At 42.2% G+C, this 23,912-nt stretch overlaps 1 protein-coding gene across 1 annotated transcript in view; it reads left to right on the top strand.

The window, feature by feature from the left end:
• LOC128735834 (tachykinins) overlaps positions 1-23,912 on the top strand; it is a 40,616-nt gene that overhangs the window by 4,072 nt on the left and 12,632 nt on the right. Inside the window, exons 4-5 of the mRNA XM_053830319.1 lie at positions 186-318; positions 375-623. Of these exons, the coding sequence (XP_053686294.1) occupies positions 186-318; positions 375-623 (382 nt within the window). The remainder of the gene's footprint in view (positions 1-185; positions 319-374; positions 624-23,912) is intronic.

The raw sequence follows: 23,912 nt of genomic DNA, 5'->3' as shown, positions 1-23,912 counted from the left end.
CAAACGGACCAACGATTTTTGCTTAAGCGGCGGAAACTGTATGGACTTGGAGAGTGTGGGGTGTCTCAGTACACGTATCTGTAATTCTGTATTTTTAGTATTGTTCTGTATGTTTATAAATTCTAAGTAACCCGCCCGAAAGAAGTAAATTAATATTTTCACGATATCTATATTTCATTTGTTAGGACCCACGCGGAAAAAAGTTTTTTCCAGTTTTTCCACTAAGATCAAGCCCAAAGAGAGCTCCATCAGGATTTTTAGGTTTGAGAGGAAAAAAATATTACAATGGAATAAAACGCGCACCCCTAGGTTTTACAGGTAATGTTCGCAATCATATATTTGTCAGCGTGCAATCAAAAACTATTTTGTTATAGGAATGCGTGGTAAAAAGCGGGATGAAACTGCTGATGCTGACTTTTACGATTTGCTGCAAAAGGAAAGAAACTTACTTGATGCTGTTAACGACATATACTCTAGCGATAAAGAACTAAGCTCAAGCGACGAGTCATTTTTATATGGTGAAAAGCGTGCTCCGTACGGATTTGTAGGTCTGCGTGGCAAAAAGGCCTTTGATCAAACAGGTTTGCTTTGGGAAGTAAAACGAGCTCCATCTGGATTTGTAGGTAAGGCTGTAAAACAACAATCTATACTAGTGTCCAATTTTTAACTTTAACTTAAAATGAGCTCAGCTGGATTTGATTTTCAAAGGAAGAGGGGGAGAGAGTAAAGCATCCACAAAACTGTTTACTATTTGAAACACATTTGAAGTTTTATTGGGGCGCACCAACTACCGGATGAAAACCCATTAAAAAAATAAATAAATAAATAAATACATAAATTTGAAGTTTTACAGATTTCAGAGAGTCAATAATTATGGCCAAATATTATTACAGTTGATTACATAAAATATAGCAATGTGCATTTCGTATTTAAACGTTTTTCCGGCGATTTCGAATAAGAACATTCCCAATATGTAGCGGTAATAGCGAACACAGGATGGCAGAGGCAGACTTGTAATAATTGCGCTCAATAGACTGGACGACGCTACTGGCGGATTGTGACGTCAACGATGCTGTTCTCCGGTTTTATGACAAACTCTTCGAGATCATCCACGAACATACTCCTATTCGACGACGCAGGGTCAGTATTCTTTACAATCAACCATGGTGGATGCCCAAATTTCGGAATCTTCGGAACAAATTGCAAGTACTTTTACGCATTGATTCCTCTAAAGATCCGGGTCCAGACAATTTAACGCCATCGTTCATTAAACAATTCGCCACATCACTTGCCTCACTCGTTTCAATTATCTTCAACCAGTCGCTAGCTAGTGGAGTATTTCCGACAGCGTGGAAAGTCGCCTCTATCACTCATACACAAAGCTGGTAACATCCACAATATTGAAAACTACCGTGGGATTTCCATTTTAAGCTGTCTTCCTAAAGCTCTCGAAAAGGTGGTATATGCTGTGGTTTATCGTGCTGTTCAACCAATAATTTCTCAGCATCAACATCGCTGTATAAAGAGACGCTCCACGACGACGAATTTGATAGTGTTTTGTAAACTCCTTAATTTCCAGCATCGAAAAAAGGCGCCAAATCGATGCGCTTTATATTGACTTTAGTAGGGCCTTCGATAGGGTTCCACATGCGCTCGCGGTTGACAAAGGAAATGCCTGGGATTGCCCGACTGGGTTACTCAGCATCCATACTACAGTCATCCCAGTATTACGGGCCAGTTAAGCATGATGATGCTATAAAATTATTGGTAGAAACACAGATTTAAATAATTTACAGTTTATTTTTAACTTAATTGGTTATAAATATTTCACAAATTGATGTCCTGTAGGCAATCTTGTTCCAAAATCCCATACTTTTTTGCAGAACAACAAAATGTAAGCATATTCCATTCCCAGTATTATGGGCCACTTATAAACCTGGTCAGAATTATGGGTCAATGTTCCCAGAATTATGGGTCAGTGAAACAAAATTGGTTTTATTTCGAGAAAAACGCGCGCGCTCGTGTGTGTGTGTGTGTGTGTGTGTGTGTGTGTGTGTGTGTGTGTGTGTGTGTGTGTGCGTAATTTTCGCGATTTAAGGATCTTGTTGTATCTTGTACTGAACTCAGCAAGTGTCTGAGTGAGGTAAGGTTAGATTCAATTTTAGCTTTTTCTTCAGGAAGCTCATCAAACTGATTCAATCTATGATGGATGGTACTAAATTCTGTGTTCAGATTTCGAATGGATTGCCCAAGTTCATTCGAATCACACAGAGGGCTTCATCAACGTGATGGTCTCTTTGGCAAATCAAGTATACAAAAAGCGACAAGCTAAACGGATACGATAGGCAGGACAAGTTGCAAGAATGCCGGACAACTATTCTATAAGATCCCCTGGTCATCTTCATCGGTCATCGCAATAAGCAAGATAGTCAGACTAGGTGGAGCGAGATCTGGCGGAGAGTACACGGTGTCCGAAGAATTGGAGAGCGTTGGCCCGCAACCGAATGCATTGGACTAACTTCGTTCATCAGGTTTTGTCTTAGGACGGCTAGCCAACTAAGTTCAGGAAGAGAAAAAGTATTTGGTCCTAGCGTATTAGTTTTGGATGGTTTCCAAAATTAACGCGGAACTGTACTGTACGGTAGATTGTGATCCCTTGCAACTTCCTGAACTTTTTCGGTTTGTCTTGCTAGATCAAGAGCGTGATGCAATATATCAGGATCATAGTGCTTCGATTTCTGTATATTGATATTCGTATATTGTATATTCGTTTTACTGAAAACAAATTACAATTTTAGTCAAAAACAGCGATTACTGTTGATTTATATGCTTGACCCATAATACTGGGAAAAGCAAATTTTGCTCCCAGTATTATGGGCCATTGTTTAACTTCGTATATTAAAGCGGAAAATGAAATTTTCTAGGTGGTTTCACCGTAATTCAATGATTCCCTCGATTCCCATCCATTTTGCGCCCGGACATAAAAATTTACGCCGCTATTCAGCTTATAATTCACTACCGACTTTTTATAACAACCGCAAAAATAAGAACAAATCGACGGTCGATTGGAGCCTACTGACGATTATCGGAAAACTAGGAAAATTAGCGCATTGGAACTAAATGTATTGCTCTCAAGCATGCAGCGGAATGTTGCTTCTGTCTATTAAACTCATACTCGATGGTTAAATATAAGTTTTCTATGTATAAAACTATCGTAAAGTATAGCCTGACCCATAATACTGGGTGGCCCGTAATACTGGGGTGACTGTACTTAACTGATCGCTCAGCCTTTGTCAATATTAACGGTGTTAGCTCGTCTAGTTTTGTGATACCATCGGGTGTCCCTCAGAGTAGCCCTTGGGCCCTTAATTTTTATTCTCTTCATTAATGATCTGTGCGAGGTCAGTCCCGAAGTGGTTAGCATTCACGCTGAGGACCCGGGTTCAAATCCCAACTCCGCAGAAGTCACGAATGACCCAAGGTGTTAAAGTGACTATAATCTAACAAAAAAAAAAGATCTATGCAGTAAACTGCGTTCTTCTAAGCTTATGTACGGAGACGACTTAAAGATATATTGTGAAATCAAAACCACACTTTCCTGCTGCGTCCTCCAGGAAGATATTCGTTCTCTTCTATACTGGTGTACATTGAACGGTAGCAAATCAATGCATCAAAATTTGAAAATTGTCTCAGTTTCGTCGCTACGTACTGGCATGCCACCAGAGAAAACAAGCACCCGAGCGCCGTGCTATAATTTCGGGTCGCACTTCGTGGCCACCGTACCTGCGAACCTGTATGTTTTCATTCTTCGTTATTTTCTAGTAGATCCTACGGGGTGAAGTGGCTGTCAAATTCATACATTTTCAATGTCCCACGCATAGGTTCCAAACTGTTAATTTTGACAGGAACCAAAAAGTTTGCTGGGAATTCCCCTTTACCGAGGACCATTTGAAAGTTGCTCTCTTTACTCCTACATGAGAAAGAGATAGCAACACACCATGCCCTTGAGTAGATCTAGTAGATAGCATGAAACGAAGAGGAAACATGAACTAACACAACACATGTGGTACGATCCCAGAACAGAAGTGGAAGTACGAACGATTCGGCGATCAAAACTGGTAACAGAGTCTTTTTTGTTTTTATTTTTCTTTGGGAAGGTTTTCGCGGTTTTTTCATAGAAGCGAATAACAGCAATATAAGCAGAACGCTCGCTGCCAATCGCATAGCAGACTTCACATGCTTTCGTGTGCATTCGTATGCGTTCGTGTGTTTTCGTGGGAAAAAGTGACTCGCTACCGCCATGTTCGTTAGTATCTGTAGAAAGTAGCATGTACGTGTTTGGATTTCTACTTCCATCCACTTCTGTTCTGTGATCGTACGTTTAAGTCTCAATTGGAAGAGACTGTTAGAATCGTTGGTTGCGAACTTTGCCGAACAAAACTCAAAAGGTAAAATTCTGGAAACTGAATTGTATTGTATTGTATGTATTTGAATATAGGCTTTGAGCCCGTTACCCAATCTTAACCTAGTTACAAAACATAAACATAAAACACACTTCTTAAAATGAATAATACATATAAACAATAAAGACACTAATACAATTGTTCTCTAAAATACAATCTAAGCTTATGTCTAATTGTATCTAGGCTCATATCAATAGTGACAATTTCCTGCAGTGTATTGTAGGCATTCATGAAGCGGGACGTAGGCTCATTCTGCGTGTAGTTCCTGGTTCGTACGGTGGCTCAAAAGTCCTCCTTCGCCGTAGCGAGACTGGACTATCGTTCAATATTAGTCGGCTGGCAAGCGGTTGGCTGACAGTTCGTCCTGCAAGAATATTCGTGAAGAACACGATGTCGGCTATCTTATGCCTCGCGAGGACCGAGTCAAGCACAGGTCCTGATAAGGTGGTAGCTCTTCTCCGATCCATCCGAGATTTCTGAGAGCAAATCTAACGACCCTACTAGCACGGTTGTTACAAAGCAGTTGTGGTAACCGAATTATGACTAATTTCAGTCGTAATTCGGTTGCTTTAACTAAACGGACCTAAAGTGTGTTACTTGGGGAATCTCTTCTGGATTCCTTCTATTCGCTGAATGTGAGTTACATATTGCGGGTGCCATATTACGCTAGCATAGTCCAATTTGCTTCTAACGAGACCTTTGTAGACTGCTAATATAGCATAAGGATCTTTGAGGTCACGACCAAATCTTCTAATGAGCGAGAACAGTTTCAGGCTTTCTTTGTCTATTGAAGGAGAGCGCGCGGTCGAATGTTACACCCAGGTCACGAACATATTCTGTGCGCGGCACTACTCTATTTTGGTACCCGTAATGGAAGATCACGGGGTTAACTTTTCTGGTGAATGTCATTACTGAGCACTTGTCTGCATTTACTTTTAATCCACGGTTTTCGCAGTATCTTCCAACGTGGCCTAGGTCAAGCTGCAATTTCCGGCAATCTTCCGTGGACTTGATAGGAAAGAAGATTTTTATATCGTCTGCATAAATTAGAATTCTTGCGTGGGTGATAGTATCATGCAATTTGTTCATTAGAATCACGAACAGCAACGGTCCTAAGTGACTACCTTGTGGTACTCCGGAATGTACGGTAAATGAGCAAGATTTGTTGCCGCGAATTTTAACAAATTGTACTCTATCCATCAGATATGATATCATCCAGCTGTACAATGGACCTCGAACGCCAAACTCTTTAATTGCCTCCAAGATGCTATTAATGCTAACGGTATCAAACGCTTTGCTCATATCGGTATATATGCAGTCCACTTGAAAACCTTTCGATATGTAGTCCGTAACCATTGAAGTGAACTCACACAGGTTTGTTACAACCGATTTCTTCTTCAAGAATCCGTGTTGCACAGAAGAAATACGTCCGACTACATTGTCATAAAGGTGACAATAAACTAATGATTCGAAAAGTTTCGGGATAGCCGATTGTATAGCAATCCCACGATAATTTTCTACATCGCTTCTGGCACCTTTTTTGTGTATCGGAGTGATGTGCGAAATCTTCCAGATTCCTGGGAAATGACCGGCGGCCAGCGACGCGTTGAAGTGAGCGGAAATATAAATTCTTGCCGAAATTGCTTGAGAATACTATTTGTCAGCATATCAGGACCAGCGGATTTGTTGGCATTGAGTGCACAGTGAATATTAGTATAACTTAAATCACTGACGAACTGACATGACACTTAGAAGAAAATCCTTTAAAAACCATCGTCCTGCACATTTTGCTTGCACACTAGCACCCTCTGTTATGCATGTTGCGGAGTAGCTTGCATTTGCAGGGTTTTATGCTGTAGGGTTTTGTACATTTGAATGGTTTTATACTGAAAACTCAGAGCAACACTTGCGCGCCGCGGTGTGGCCATGTTGCGAAACATGCTTTTTTGAAAAATGAGTGGTTTTTGATTGGACGATGGAATTATCGCGAGTGTCTCGTCTGTTTGTCTGTGCTTAAATCTTCTGAGCAATTAACTGTTCATATTACGAATTATGAATTCTTACATAAAGGTAATATAACATTTATTTGATTTTGATGAATAAATTAAGATCTAATCCTTTTCATTTATGTACTATTTCATAATAAATTTCTACTTGTTTTGACGTAGGACTACGTCTTTGTTTACTATACTGGGACTGGGTAGCACTTTGTGAAAACGAAAATAGAAGTGTAACGTTTGAATGAAAGATTTCAAATGTTAATAACTACTAAACTTCTGAACGAAACTGAACAATTTATATGTCGTTGGATAGAAAAAAGACCAGCAATTTTATGGAGGGGTAAGAGAGCAATTTCATGGAGGGCGTAAGAGGGGGGGGGGGAGTCTCCCATACAAATGAAACATAAATTTCCTCAAAAATCGAGAACTAATCAAGTAAATTGAAGCAAATTTGGCATGTGGGGGTTTTCGAAGGCACAATTTTATTGTATGGTTTACTGGAGACCCCTTCCTCTTCTAAGAGGGGGGGCTGCCATACAAATGAAATACAAATTTCCCTATAACTCGAGAACTAATCAAACAAATGGAACCAAATTTGGCATGTGGGGGTTTCAGAAGGCAAGAGTTTTTTCTATAGTGAATTGAGACCCCTCTCCTCATTGGGAGGAGGGGAGCCCATGCAAATGGAATACAAATTTTCTTATAACTCGAGAACTAATCGAGCAAACGGAACCAAATTTGGCATGTGGGGGTTTTTGGAGGCATGAATTTAATTTATGATGGTTTGAGACCCTTCACCTCTGTGGTAGGAGGATAAGGACTCTCATACAAATGGTCGGTGTTAAGTCAGACCGAACCAAGTCACAAAAATCTAATTTCGAGAAAAACGAAGTCAAAGTTTGCTACTCTGTGTCGTTTAAAGCTATCAACCGTTCGAAATGAGGTCATATCTCTGGCTATTTGTAACATTTATGTAAGCTGATTAGAGTAAAATGTAGTTTAGGAAGTTCTTGATCGTTTGCTGTCATTAACTCATTTTTTTAAATTTTGCGACTTGGTCCGGTCTGACTTAACACCGACCAAATAAAACAGAAATATTTGCGTATGTGTCATATTTCCTGCTATGTAACAAGCATAGTAAACTAGTAAACAACTAAACTAGTAAAACATTCTCGGAGCAAGAGACAGTGAATCGACGCCGCTAACTTACGTGCCTGTTGCCATTCATGCCAAAAGAGAAGGACATTCGAATGGCACATAATATTTGCGATGAGCATGCTTTGTCTTTAATGTTATTTGTAACCAATTGTAGAACCTATACGATGTTCGCAAAATAGCTTCCCAGAGAACTTCTCAAAACGGCGCGGAAGACGGAAGACTAGGACGTTCGGATTATGGACAAGCTTGTCTCTATCTAAGATTAATTTCGACTGACTATATATTTAATAGAATTTATCGTTTTATATCAAAAGTGTTTATATGTGTGAGTAAATTGATCATGGCTATCTTTTCTCCAATTGGACCGGTAGCACCGACTTTTTATCGGTTTACAACCGGACACCCAGTATCACCTTATCTTCAATTAGGTGTCTTTTGCATCAAAAATCAAATATATAATTACATCTTATTTTCACAACTATCCATCTATTGTAAGATAATCTAAAACCTCATCGGTTAATTCAATTCCTTCGATGTCTTCCAGATGCCCCCACCGTTTCATCCGGGCCGCCGAATAGACCGTGGGTTTGATTCTGCCCGACGTCCGCGACACTGGAATCTCCTGCAGCTCATACCGTTCATTTCCCAATATAGTCTTTACGATATATGGGCCTTTGAACTTTGCTTCCAATATCCGGCTATGGCCCATAGCAGTTGAATATCGTTCCACCAACACTAATTCACCTACTTCATAACGATTAGCGCTCCTGCGGCGATCGTCAAAGTAACGTTTCTGCAACAGTTGACTCCTCTCAATTGCTTGGATTGCCTGACGCTTAAGCTCCTCCGAATCTTTCACACCGTTGTCCTTTTCGTCGTGCAACACCGGAATGATAGCGTTGTGATGCACATCTCTCGGTTTGTACGAAAACACCAACAACTTACTTACTTTACTTATGTGTTCATGTCCGCCGATCCGGCAGAACAAAGGGATGAAATCAGAGATCTCCACTGCTGACGGTTACCCGCCATGGCTTTTACCTGTCGCCAGGACAGGTTCTCGTCTACAGCCCGGATGTCGTTGGCTAAGCTCCGTCTCCATGAGCCTCTGGGTCTGCCTCTTCTACGCTGTCCTTGTGGATTCCAGTCGAGTGGTGCTCTGCAAACCTCGTTCGCTCCTTTCCTCAAGGTGTGTCCGATCCACTTCCACCTACGCTCACGAATTTCTGTGGCTATCGGCCGTTGATGACACCGACGATGGAGTTCCTCATTGGATATCCAATTATCAGGCCACCAGGCACGAATAATATATCGCAGGCACCGGTTAATGAATACCTGCAGTTTTTGCGTTGTCTCCGCTGAGACGCACCACGTTTCGCAGGCATACAGCAGTACGGATTTAACGTTTGAATTAAAGATTCGGGTTTTCGTACGTAGAGTGATCTGGTTTGAGCGCCAAATGTTTCGCAGACCTGCAAAGGCACCCCTGGCCTTCCTGATCCGTGTGGCTATATCAGTCTTGGTACCACCATCGGGCGTTGTTTGGCTACCAAGATATTGAAAGACGGCTACCTGCTCAACTTGCTGTCCCGCTACTGTAAAGTTGGTGGAATTGTCAGTGTTCACTACCATAGACTTAGTTTTCGCTACATTGACTGTGAGACCTGCTGCCTGGGAGCTCTCGGAGAGGTCGTCTAACTTGCTCTGCATATCGTTTCGGCATTGTGCGAGCAAGACAATGTCGTCGGCTAGGTCGAGGTCATTTAGCTGCTCCATCGTTAGAGGATTCCAAGGCAATCCTCGATTTGGTCTACTGTCAATTGCTCCAACTAATATCTCATCCATAACGATGAGAAACAGAAGCGGTGATAAAATGCAGCCCTGTCTCACGCCAGCAGTAACCTTTATGGGGTCGGACAAGACGCCGTCGTGCAAAACCTTGCACGAGAACGCCTCGTACTGAGCCTCGATGAGATGGACTAGCTTATCTGGAACTCCTCTACGCCTAAGTGCGCCCCAGATGTTTTCGTGATTGAGTCGGTCGAACGCCTTTTCGAAGTCAACGAACACCAGCAGAAGAGAGTCATGGAATTCGTTGATCTGCTCCAATATAATGCGGAGCGTTGTGATATGGTCCACACATGATCGGCCAGCACGGAATCCAGCTTGCTGCCGCCGGAGAGTAGCGTCGATCTTCTCCTGGATCCGGTTGAGGATTACCTTACAGAGTACTTTGAGAGTAATACAGAGCAACGTGATGCCACGCCAGTTACCGCATTCCGTTAGGTCTCCTTTCTTAGGGACTTTGACCAATATGCCCTGCATCCAGTCCACCGGAAAAGTTGCGGTTTCCCAAATATTGCTGAAAAGCTGATGTATCATCTGGGCTGACAAAGATGGGTCAGCTTTGAGCATTTCGGCTGAAATACGATCTATCCCTGGCGCTCTATTGGATTTCATACTCTTGATGGCTGCTACAATTTCATCCAGCGATGGCGCCTCCGAGTTCACGCGATTTATTCGACGAACTGTAGGCGTCGTACGCTGCTGGTTTTGTTGGTCTCTGACATTTGAAACTCGGAAGAGTCGTTCAAAATGTTCAGTCCATCGCTTAAGCTGTTCTGTACGGTCAGTCAATAGCTGACCAGCTCTGTCCTTTAGCGGCATCTTTGTATTCATCCTGGCACCACTAAGGCGCACAGTGGTCCCATTGGTATCAGAACACGCGTTTTTTTAATTGCGCCGAAATAGTTGATTATACTGGTTAAGTATGTTCAGAGAAATTTCTCAGCGTTAAAAACTGTTTCATATGACATGAACGATTATTGGATTAATCCCCCTAAAAGTTAGATAAAAAATTTATTTTTTGAACAGTAAGAGATACTGCAAAACAATGTTCTACAAAATTTTTGAAAAGATTATTATAAAGAACTTTGCCAAAGAAAGTAACCTTCTAGCTATTATAGTTTTAGAGATAAAGAACAATTTTTATGGAGACTTTACGAAAATCAATTTTTTGACCCCAGTTCTTTCTACAGTATTTATACGCATTAGACATGTTCGGCAAAGATTTTCTAACAGTCAAATTACATACTTTTGTAGAATATAGTAACTTGCTATCGTCAATATTTGCGGAGAAAATTAAGGTTTTCGTTTAAAAATTAACCAATTTTCAACAGCAATCACTCCCAAACATGCAAATATATTCAAGCCATTTATTACCCATGTGAAAGTACAAGAAAAATACTACAAAATGCAAAACAAATTAGCTTGACCCTGGCTATCCTTCTACCAAAACACTCGCATTGAAAATTGTTACTCGGTTGAAGTTAATATGGCGTAGTGTAAAAACCGTGTTATACCGATCAAGTAAAGTGTGCAAAATAAATTATGAAAATGTGTAATCCAAGCGGCATGGATTATTAAGATATTCAAAATTCGTTTTCGGATGAAATTTAATTACTGCAGTTCGAGGTGTACAAATTTCGAAGTGTATTTGAAGATACTTCATCCTCACTATCGCTGTTACTGTGCATATCAGACCTCGTCAAGTATTATCAGCTCGAAAGCTGCATCACTAAACACGTTTTCTGATGAAGAACTGAAGACAGTAACTTTTTTCGTAAAGTACGGTTGCGATGGAAGATGGAACCGCAGATCTTAGCGAGTATTAGCAAACATTCATTGATGATGATGGCAGAAGTCCAACTCAAACCTTTGTGTCACATCAATTGTTCCCATGAAAGCAGTAACAAATGGAAAGAATATATCCCTAAATCTACATCCATCTTCGACCAGATATGTTTCTTTGAATTAACCTAATTAGATCGTCTTCGACCAGGTATTGCCGGCCGTTGCATCTCCAGTTTGCAAAGGAAACGACTGCACTAACGCTGCAAGAAAAAATTAACATAGACCAGCAAATCGCAAAAATTCATCCTACATCCATTGAATGTGAAGGTAGAACGGTAGTGGTTACGAGCTGATGATGACAATGGTGGACAAGGACATACAACAGTTCCGAACTCATCACACAAGGAAGATCTCCAGAATGGCTACAAATACGGATCTTCTGCCGTCTATTAGAATCTTCTGATCCGGTAATTTCTAGCATGAGGGAACTACCAAATAACAAAAACGCCATGTCTTCTGAAGATGTACCTACTGCAACTGTTGGTCAGTACATATGATATGCACAATAATAGCGATAGTGAGGATGAAGAATCTTCAAATACATTTCGAAATTCGTCACCTCGAACTGCAGTAATCAAATTTCATCCGAAAACGAATTTTGAAAATCTTTTTCTCTACAAATAATCCATGCTGCTTGGATTACACATTTTCATTATTTAATTTGCACACTTACTTGATCGGGATAACACGGTTTTTACATTACGCCATATTAAATTCAACCGAGTAACAATTTTCAATGCGAGTGTTTTGGTAGAGGGATAGCCATGGTCAAGCTAATTTGTTTTGCATTTTGTAGTATTTTTCTTGTACTTTCACATGGGTAATAAATGGCTTGAATATATTTGCATGTTTGGGAGTGATTGCTGTTGAAAATCGGTTAATTTTTAAACGAAAACTTTAATTTTCTCCGCAAATATTGACGATAGCAAGTTACTATATTCTACAAAAGTATGTAATTTGACTGTTAGAAAATCTTTGCCGAACGTGTCTAATGCGTATAAATACTGTAGAAAGAACTGTGGTCAAAAAATTGATTTTCGTAAAGTCTCCATAAAAATTGTTCTTTATCTCTAAAACTATAATAGCTAGAAGGTTACTTTCTTTGGCAAAATTCTTTATAATAATCTTTTCAAAAATTTTGTAGAACATTATTTTGCTGTATCTCTTACTGTTCAAAAAATAAATTTTTTATTTAACTTTTAGGGGGATTAATCCAATAATCGTTCATGCCATATGAAAGAGCTTTTAACGCTGAGAAATTTCTCTGAACGTACTTAACCAGTATAATCAACCATTTCGGCGCAATTAAAAAAACGCGTGTTCTGATACCAATGGGACCACTGTGAGGCGGCGAGAAATATCGTACAATAAACGGATATCACCATTGGCGGCGGCGGTTTCTCCTTGTTCGGCTAGGGAGTTAGTCCAGGCTCTCTTGTCCCGCCTACAAGCACGTTTAACAGCCCTCTCCAGTTCGGCGTATCGTTGACGGGCAGCTGTCTTAGCCGATCTGGTCCGCGCTCGCTCAATGCCGGCTTTCGCCTCTCTCCGCTCGTCGATCTTCCTCCAAGTTTCATCCGAAATCCACTCCCTCCGCCCACTGCGCGTTTTGCCGAGGGTTTCATCACTGGTCGTGATGAAGGCGTTCTTGATGCCGGTCCATTGCTCTTCGACGGTTCCACCAGATGGCAACTCCGAGGCTCGAGATTCAAGTTGTTCAACAAAGGCCCTTTTCACCTCAGGATTCTCCAATCGGCGGACGTCGTAGCGGCACCCAACTTTCTCCTCCCGTCGTTGGACACGTGCGACGCGCAGACGTATCTCAGCGATAACAAGATGATGGTCGGATGCAATGTCAGCGCTGCGTTTGTTGCGTACATCAAGAAGGCTCCTTCTCCATTTCCGGCTGATGCAGATGTGGTCGATTTGGTTTTCTGTTCGGCCGTCGCGGGAAACCCACGTGACTTTATGTACTGGTCTATGGGGGAAGAGCGATCCACCAATGACCATGTCGTTATTACCACATTTTGTAAACAGCTCCCCGTTTTCGCTCATCTCTCCTAGGCCATGGCGTCCCATGACGCGTTCAAGGTCCGCGTTGTTTGAGCCAATCTTCGCGTTGAAGTCGCCCATGTGAATTTGGATGTCCCCCTTCGGGATTTTCTCAACCACGCTGTTCAGCTGGCTGTAAAAGCTCTCTTTCTCCTGCAGGTCGGCAGCATCTGTTGGCGCATAGCACTGGATTGCCGTAAGGTTCCTAACCCGTGTTCTGAATCTGGCAACGATTATTCGCTCATTTATTGGTTCCCACTTCATCAGGGCCGCACGTGCCCCTGGGCTCAGTAGGAATCCAACTCCTCTTTCTCGAGTAGCATTTTCACCTCGTATGCCAGAGTAGAGCAAGACTTGCCCGGATGATGTCCTGTGTTCGCCAGTACCCGGCCAGCGGACCTCGCTCAGCCCCAGGATTTCAAGCTTCAGGCGGCTAGCTTCCCTTGCAAGTTGAGCCAGCTTGCCCTGCTGGGCAAGGGTCAGTATATTCCATGTTCCGATTCGTGTCCGTGTTTTCATGCTAAAGGTCGTTGCCAATAATCCGGAGAGATTTCTTCTTTCATTTTCATTAACTTTTTGTGTGTTCTGGTACAGTAGGCTGTTAACCTAAGGTCCTTATCTCGCTGATGGGGCTGCCATCTTAATGTGGGCGGGAGCCACTGTGCCCCCTTTCCTGTTAGCATATGACAACCGAAGTTGCGTACCCTAGCCGGCACCTCGTGGAGGTAGGAATAGGAGTTAATGAACAGAGGTTATGCAATGCACATGTTCACCCTTTGCCAGCCAACACCAACAAGCTAGGCGATAAGTTGGTTGTTGAATTCGGCAAATTGTTTATTGCCCACTGGATTTTTGGTAATCATTCATCCCATCGCGTGCTAGCTTCCCCGACCATGCAACGAATAGCGTTCAGCACAGTTCGGTTCGATCTTTCCACTTGCCGCGACAATATGCTTCGAAAATATTAGCAGTAAACGCCGTGCCTCTATCTGTAATGGTTCGCTTTGGTGTTCCAAACGTTCCAGTCACCTCCTCCATAAATGTTAACACTGGTCCTGTTTTAGTTGACCGCACCGCTCGAGCAATAACAAATTTCGAAAACCCGCAAGTGAGGAGCAGCACATACTGATTTCCCCGTGCTGAACGTAGAAAGGGACCCTTGTGATCCAAATGAATGGTGCTGAATGGAACTGGATCTTTCTGTATACGATGTAAAAATCCTTCCGGCTTCCCACCTTTGCTCTTATGAAAAGCACACTGCGGACACGCGTCGATGTAGGACTGCACGTACTTCCGCATCTTCGGAAACCAAAACTTCTCTCGCAAGCGTTGTAGCACTTTTTCTTCCGCGAAATGACCCATCTCATCGTGATACGTATGGACCATTCTCCAACGAACTCTATTCAGCACCACAAAACACATTTCTCCTGCCACTATTCTCACCAAACGGTTTCGATCTAATCGGTAATTCTGCTGCACTTGTCGTTCTTCGTCAGTCTCCGGATCTCGTTGCAACACATCGATGATATCAACTAACCGCGGGTCTTGCCGTTGAAGCGCCACAAGGAAATCACTGTTGCCTATTTGTATCTGCAGCATGTCACACAGTACAGGTTCAACTGATCGGCCACTTTCTACCGGATTCCTACTGAGGGCATCGACGTGTTTCATTAATCGTCCCGCTCTATGGTCTAGTCGGAAGTCGTATTCAGTTAACTTTAAAAACCATCGACCGATTCGAGCATTCATATCCCTTTTCGAGTAGGTATCTTTCACTGCACTACAATCCGTTCGGAGCACAAAAAAACTTTCCAATCAGGTAGTGGCGGCGCCCAGGGTTCTCAACCGTACCATAATTATCGCGCCTGTACGAGAAGGAGGAGGAGGAGTTTGTACCACTGACAAAAAACGTGTACGATAATTATCAGAAACACGATAATCACTTTTATGGGCCCTATTCTGTAAGTCACATCAACCGGCTCGACTCGAATCAGTCAATGTCGAATGCGGATAGAACCGATAGAATGGGCAGCACAGCGGCTCGATGAAAAACCAAAACAAATTAAGTTGAGACGTCACTTGATGACAGCTGATTCACTAGCTGTCGTTGAGGTCAACTATTTGAAGCTAACAACCTTTAAAAGTAATCTGTAATTGTTCGTTTTCTCAATGCAATTTTTTGCGTGAATCTATGAAGTTTTAAGAGCCGTGCAGAATTGGTACGTTATGGTAGCGGTTGCGGCAAGTTGACAGTTATCCCATACAATCTGTCAGATTGTCGCAACCGCTACCATAACGTACCAATTCTGCGCGAGTATTTAAGGCTTCCATGCACGTACGTACATGTTGGCTGAAAATGTTGGTTAATTCATGTTCGGCCAACACGCTCGCCGGTGTTTGAGTGCCACGAACCAAGCTGACAGAAGAGGATGTCGGGCGCGGCGATCGACCGGAATGACCCTCCAACATTTTGTTTGTCTCCAATCCAACATACGCGTCCGTGTAAGGGGGCCTTTGCGGTTGGAAAAAGGCACGATAATTTCGACACAAAACCGATAATATTACAGCCCTGACACGATAACTGTTTTCTGCGATGTTGAGAACCCTGAGTGGCGGAACCATTCTACACTAGCTACGACAGCCAGTACTTCCAATTCGTAGCTGTGATACTTTCTTTCCGCCTCAGAAGTCTTTTTACTGTAATAGCTGATCGGCTGCAACCCTTCGTCCATACGCATTAGCAGAATACCAGCTAACCCATCCTGCGATGCACTTACAACTTACAACTTACAACTTACAACTGAGCATCTTGTACACGATGTAAGATTGAGTGGGTGATCTATGAGAAGCAACCAATTCTATAACTCTTAAAAATGGTCTCAAATTTGCAAATGTTGACCGATTTGGCTGAAATTTTGACCAAAGTCTTAGGATTGAATTTAAAGCAAGTGATGTTGAGCTCAGGAATGTGGGTCATTTTTAAGGTCACTTTTAGGACCCCTAAAGTGAGAAAAATTTCATTTTTGTAGTTAAATTTCATATTTAGTAAAAAAAAATCTCATCTAACTTTTGTAGAACCATAGTGAATGTGTACATATTCTGAAAGCTTGTCCTCTAAGCTTTCCAAAAATACATAAAACACTTAAAATTGCTTGAAAAATTATTGAGTTATTCATGATAGTATGTGTACACCTAGCCAAAAACGTTTTTTTGCAGTAACTTAAAATTTTGGGGGTGGTAGGAAGATTTCAAATGTGTTTTTATGATGTATTAGGTGTGACTAACAACGTACACTAGGTCATTTGAGAAGTATTTTTTCCGTGTAACACCGTGTTATTAAGGGGCAACTTCGGAAGTTTCCTTCTTATTTCATATCAGGTATTGAGCCTAAATCCCAAAATGGTCATTGGCTTTATTAACCATGTAGTACCAAATTGAGGGACAGGATTACAACTATCCCGCTCAACTCTATCAATGGGTATGTATGAGCGGTCCGTAAACTGCGTACAGCAATCGGGGCCTGCCACAAAAGACGATCATTAAGACTGTCGCAGTGGCCTTTTAACCCAATGCCCTTCAAGCATCCAAAAAAAAAGACCTCCCTCTGTTATGAGCCCCCCCTTTTGGCAACCCCCCAGTGCTGATTCTCTAATATCAAGGAACATGTGTGCCAAGTTTGGTGGAGATCGGTCAAGGCATTCTGAAGTTATGGTGGAACATACAAACATACTCACGATCACTTATATATATATACTAGCTGACCCGACAAACTTCGTATTGCCACAAATTAAACTGTGTTGTACATAAATCATGAATCTCGGATGATTTTTGTCACTTCTCGAGTTTTGCAAGCCCCTCAGTGGGCGGCGCTTCCGACGGCGGGTCACCGGCAACACTCGCGACCGGCTCGTCCTGAATGATCTAGTGTTACTATAGATAGTTTTTGTGGTCTTGTTATTGATTAATGTTATATGGAAGAGTCTCGAATTTCTCGAGTTGGATTAGTTTTTGAGTTTCGCAAAAATTTCTGTTTTATTTGTATGAGAGTCCATATCCCCCTACCACAGGGGTGAGAGGTCTCTAACTATCATAAAATAAATTCAAGACTCAAAAATCTCCTACATGCTAAATTTGGTTCCATTTGCTTGATTAGTACTCAAATTATAAGGAAATTTGTATTTCATTTGTATGGGAGCCCCCCCTTTTAAAAGGGAATGGGGTCGTAATACACCACAGAAAAATTCTGCCATCTAAAACTCTCACATGCCAAATTTGGTTCCATTTGCTTGATTAGTTCTAAAGTTATGAGCAAATTTGTATTTCGTTTGAATGGGAGCCCCCCCCCCGCTCATAAAAAGGTAAGAAGTCCTAATTCATCATGGGAAAAATGGTTGCCTCCAAAAACACCCACATGCCAAATATGGTTCCATTTGCTTGATTAGTTCTCGAATTATGAGGAAATTTGTATTTCATTTGTGTAGAAGCCCCCCCTCTTGAAGTGTGGAAGGATCCTAATTCACCGTAGAAAATATTTTTGCCTCCAAAAACCTCCACATGCCGAATTTGGTTCTATTTGCTTGATTAGTTCTCGAGTTATGGGGAAATTTGTATTTCATTTGTATTGGAGCCCCCCCCCCTAATGTGGGAAGAGGTCCTAATTCATCACAGAAAAAATTCTTGCCTCCAAAAACACCTACACGCCAAATTTGGTTCCATTTGCTGGATTAATTCTCGAGTCATGAGGAAATTTGTATTTCGTTTGTATAGGACCCCCCCTCCTAAAGTGGGGAGGGGTCCCAATTCATCATTGAAAAAAAAATTGTCTCCAAAAACACACACATGCCAAATTTGGTTCAATTCGCTTGATTAGTTCTCGAGTTATGAGGAAATTTGTGTTTCATTTGTACAGGAGCCCCTCCTCTTAAAGTGGGGAGGGGTCCTAATTCACCATAGAAAATTTTTTTGCTCTCGAAAACCTTCACATGCCAAATTTGGTTGCATTTGCTTGATTAGTTCTCGAGTTATGAGGAAATTTGTATGGAAGTCCCCCCTCTTAAAGGGGAGAGGAGTTATAATTCCTCTTATAAAGAGGGGAGGGGTCTCAATTCACCATAGAATAAATTCTTGTCACCAAAAAAAACACCCACATGCCAAATGTTGTTCTATTTGCTTGATTAGTTCTCGAGTTAGGAGGAAATTTGTATTTCATTTGTACAGGAGCCCCCCCTCTTAGAGTGGGGAGGGGTCCTAATTCACCGTAGAAAATTTTCTTGCCCTCGAAAACCTTCACATGCCAAAGTTGGTTCCATTTGCTTGATTAGTTCTCGAGTTATGAGGAAATTTGTATGGAAGCCCCCCCTCTTAAAGGGGAGAGGAGTTACAATTCCCCTTATAAAGAGGGAGGGGTCTCAATTTACCATAGAATAAATTCTTGTCACCGAAAACACCCACATGCCAAATTTGGTTCTATTTGCTTGATTAGTTCTCGAGTTATGAGGAAATTTGTATTTCGTTTGTATAGGAGCCCCCCCTCCTAAAGTGGGGAGAGGTTCTTATTCATCATAGAAAACATTCTTGCCTCCAAAAACACCTACATGCCAAATTTGGTTCCATTTGCTGGATTAGCTCTCGAGTTATAAGGAAATTTGTATTTCGTTTGTATAGGAGCCCCCCCCCCTCTTAAAGTGGGGAGGGGTCCCAATTCATCATAGAAAAAAATTTTGTCTTCAAAAACACACACATGCCAAATTTGGTTCCATTTGCTTGATTAGTTCTCGAGTTATGAGGAAATTGGTATTTCATTTGTACAGGAGCCCCTCCTCTTAAAGTGAGGAGGGGTCCTAATTCAACATAGAAAATTTTCTTGCCCTCGAAAACCTTCACATGCCAAATTTGGTTTCATTTGCTTGATTAGTTCTCGAGTTATGAGGAAATTTGTGTGGAAACCCCCCCTCTTAAAGGGGAGAGGAGTTATAATTCCCCTTATAAAGAGGGGAGGGGTCTCAAATTACCCTAGAATAAATTCTTGTCACCGAAAACACCCACATGCCAAATTTGGTTCTATTTGCTTGATTAGTTCTCGAGTTATGCAGAAATTTGTGTTTCATTTGTATGGGAGCCCCCCCTCTTAGTGGGGGGAGGGGTTTCTAACCATCACTAAAACCTTTCCTGGCCCCAAAAACCTCTACATGCAAATTTTCACGCCGATTGGTTCAGTAGTTTTTGATTCTATAAGGAACACAGGACAGACAGACAGACAGACAGACAGACAGACAGAAATCCTTCTTTATAGGTATAGATATATATATATATATATATATATATATACTAGCTGACCCGACAAACTTCGTATTGCCACAAATTAACCTGTGTTGTACATAAATCATGAATCTCGGATGATCTTTATCACTTCTCGAGTTTTGCAAGTCCCCCAGTGGGCGGCGCTTCCGACGGCGGATCACCGGCAACACTCGCGACCGGCTCGTCCTGAATGATCTAGTGTTACTATAGATAGTTTTTGTGGTCTTGTTATTGATTAATGTTTTATGGAAGAGTCTCGAATTTCTCGAGTTGGATTAGTTTTTGAGTTTCGCCAAAATTTCTGTTTTATTTGTATGAGAGTCCATATCCCCCTACCACAGGGGTGAGAGGTCTCTAACTATCATAAAATAAATACACGACTCAAAAATCTCCTACATGCTAAATTTGGTTCCATTTGCTTGATTAGTACTCAAATTATAAGGAAATTTGTATTTCATTTGTATGGAAGCCCACCCTCTTAAAAGGGAAAGGGGTCGTAATACACCACAGAAAAAAAATTCTGCCATCTAAAACTCTCACATGCCAAATTTGGTTCCATTTACTTGATTAGTTCTAAAGTTATGAGCAAATTTGTATTTCGTTTGAATGGGAGCCCCCCCCCTCCTAAAAAGGTAAGAAGTCCTAATTCATCATGGGAAAAATGGTTGCCTCCAAAAACACCCACATGCCAAATGTTGTTCTATTTGCTTGATTAGTTCTCGAGTTAGGAGGAAATTTGTATTTCATTTGTACAGGAGCCCCCCTCTTAGAGTGGGGAGGGGTCCTAATTCACCGTAGAAAATTTTCCTGCCCTCGAAAACCTTCACATGCCAAAGTTGGTTCCATTTGCTTGATTAGTTCTCGAGTTATGGGGAAATTTGTATTTCATTTGTATTGGAGCCCCCCCTCCTAATGTGGGAAGAGGTCCTAATTCATCACAGAAAAAATTCTTGCCTCCAAAAACACCTACATGCCAAATTTGGTTCCATTTGCTGGATTAGTTCTCGAGTTATGAGGAAATTTGTATCTCGTTTGTACAGGACCCCCCCTCCTAAAGTGGGGAGGGGTCCCAATTCATCATTGAAAAAAAAATTGTCTCCAAAAACACACACATGCCAAATTTGGTTCAATTCGCTTGATTAGTTCTCGAGTTATGAGGAAATTTGTATTTCATTTGTACAGGAGCACCTCCTCTTAAAGTGGGGAGGGGTCCTAATTCAACATAGAAAATTTTCTTGCTCTCGAAAACCTTCACATGCCAAATTTGGTTGCATTTGCTTGATTAGTTCTCGAGTTATGAGGAAATTTGTATGGAAGTCCCCCCTCTTAAAGGGGAGAGGAGTTATAATTCCTCTTATAAAGAGGGGAGGGGTCTCAATTCACCATAGAATAAATTCTTGTCACCAAAAAAAACACCCACATGCCAAATGTTGTTCTATTTGCTTGATTAGTTCTCGAGTTAGGAGGAAATTTGTATTTCATTTGTACAGGAGCCCCCCCTCTTAGAGTGGGGAGGGGTCCTAATTCACCGTAGAAAATTTTCTTGCCCTCGAAAACCTTCACATGCCAAATTTGGTTGCATTTGCTTGATTAGTTCTCGAGTTATGAGGAAATTTGTATGGAAGTCCCCCCTCTTAAAGGGGAGAGGAGTTATAATTCCTCTTATAAAGAGGGGAGGGGTCTCAATTCACCATAGAATAAATTCTTGTCACCGAAAACACCCACATGCCAAATTTGGTTCTATTTGCTTGATTAGTTCTCGAGTTATGAGGAAATTTGTATTTCATTTGTATAGGAGCCCCCCCTCCTAAAGTGGGGAGAGGTTCTTATTCATCATAGAAAACATTCTTGCCTCCAAAAACACCTACATGCCAAATTTGGTTCCATTTGCTGGATTAGCTCTCGAGTTATAAGGAAATTTGTATTTCGTTTGTATAGGAGCCCCCCCCCCCTCTTAAAGTGGGGAGGGGTCCCAATTCATCATAGAAAAAAATTTTGTCTTCAAAAACACACACATGCCAAATTTGGTTCCATTTGCTTGATTAGTTCTCGAGTTATGAGGAAATTGGTATTTCATTTGTACAGGAGCCCCCCCTCTTAAAGTGAGGAGGGGTCCTAATTCAACATAGAAAATTTTCTTGCCCTCGAAAACCTTCATATGCCAAATTTGGTTCCATTTGCTTGATTAGTTCTCGAGTTATGAGGAAATTGGTATGGAAACCCCCCCTCTTAAAGGGGAGAGGAGTTATAATTCCCCTTATAAAGAGGGGAGGGGTCTCAAATTACCCTAGAATAAATTCTTGTCACCGAAAACACCCACATGCCAAATTTGGTTCTATTTGCTTAATTAGTTCTCGAATTATGCAGAAATTTGTGTTTCATTTGTATGGGAGCCCCCCCTCTTAGTGGGGGGAGGGGTCTCTAACCATCACTAAAACCTTTCCTGGCCCTAAAAACCTCTACATGCAAATTTTCACGCCGATTGGTTCAGTAGTTTTTGATTCTATAAGGAACACAAAACAGACAGACAGACAGACAGACAGACAGACAGACAGACAGACAGACAGACAGACAGACAGACAGAAATCCTTCTTTATAGGTATAGATATATATATATATATATATTTTTTTTTTTTTTTTTTTTTTTTTTACGAGTTGGGAAATCTGCTGAGCACCTTAGAAGATACGGTACTATCAGACACCTGAAAAGATACCTCAGGGAGTGGGGTTTAGGTATCTCGACCCCCCTAATGGGGCGTGAGGATCCCGACCCACTAAAACCCTACTCGAGTCTCCAGCCTCAATCCCCCCTGGCACCACCTTATCGGTATTACTTCAGGGAGGGGCTATTGTGCTTAATGCACTCGCTTAGATAACTACTGGACTATGGTAGTTAGGCTGTTTATTCGCCGTTGATCGGCTCTCCAGTGGTTTTGTAGCTCGAGTACAATCTGGGTAGCAGCCGCATTGACCGCTCCCCAGATGTCCGAGCTGGAACACATCTTTTGGACTAGGTTATCCGGGGTAGTGTCCTGTCCGCTCACTGCCATCATGCTGCTTCTCGCGCCCGCGAAACGAGGGCATATGAAGAAAGCATGTTCTGCCGTTTCCTCAACATCCACGCATTCGGGACACGCGGGGGACTCCGCATGCCCAAACTTATGCAGATACTGTCTGAAGCAACCATGCCCTGACAGAATCTGTGTCAGGTGGAAGTTGACTTCGCCGTGGCGCCTGTTGACCCACCCAGATAGTTCCGGGATAAGTCGATGTGTCCACCGACCTTTTGTGGAATTAGACCATGCCCGCTGCCATGTGGTCATCGAGGCCGATCTTGTGGTACTCCGTATGCCTCTAGTTCCACGTTGGTTGAAGCACTCTACGTCTTCGCTGATGATAATGCCAATAGGCATCATACCTGCTAAGACTCAGATTGCGTCATGTGAAACTGTGCGATACGCACTCGCCACTCTCAAGCACATGAGACGATAGGTGCTTTCCAGCTTGGCTAGATAGCTTTTGGTACCTAACGCCGATGACCACACCGGTCCGCCATACCTAAGTATAGACTGGACCACGTTGGCTAATAGCCTTCGCTTGCTGCCATATACCGCAGAGCTATTAGACATCATACGAGACAATGCCGAAATAGCTGTGGAAGCCTTCTTGCAGGCATAGTCGACGTGGCTCCCGAACTTGAGCTTGTCGTCGACCATGACTCCCAGAAGTTTTAAGGACCGCGTTGACGAAATAGTGCAGTCCCCGACGCTGATCTTTGCTTGCTGTACCGACTTGCGGTTGTTCACCACGATAACCTCCGTTTTATGATGCGCTAGCTCCAGTTTCCTGGATCGCATCCAATCTTCAACAATGCTTATAGAGTGGGCAGCCGTCAACTCAACCTCTCTGATAGATTCACCATAGACTTCCAGGGTGATATCATCCGCAAAGCCGACAATCACCACCCCTACCGGGAACTTTAGCTTCAACACCTCGTCATACATGACGTTCCACAACACCGGGCCCAGTATGGAACCTTGCGGAACCCCTGCGGTGATTGGAACGCACTTCTGACCCTCCTCCGTGTTGTAGCATAGCACACGATTCTGGAAATAATTTTCCAGGATCCTGTACAGCGACACCGGCACTTGGACGTTCCGAAGCGAGTTGGCTATGGAGTCCCAGCTAGCGCTATTAAACGCATTTCTCACGTCAAGCGTGACAACTGCGCAATAGCGGATACCTG

The sequence above is a fragment of the Sabethes cyaneus genome, chromosome 2 (genome assembly GCF_943734655.1).
Source record: "Sabethes cyaneus chromosome 2, idSabCyanKW18_F2, whole genome shotgun sequence".
NCBI lineage: Eukaryota > Metazoa > Arthropoda > Insecta > Diptera > Culicidae > Sabethes > Sabethes cyaneus.
Note: the sequence above shows the minus strand (reverse complement) of the source record. Positions and strands in the feature narration are given on the sequence as shown.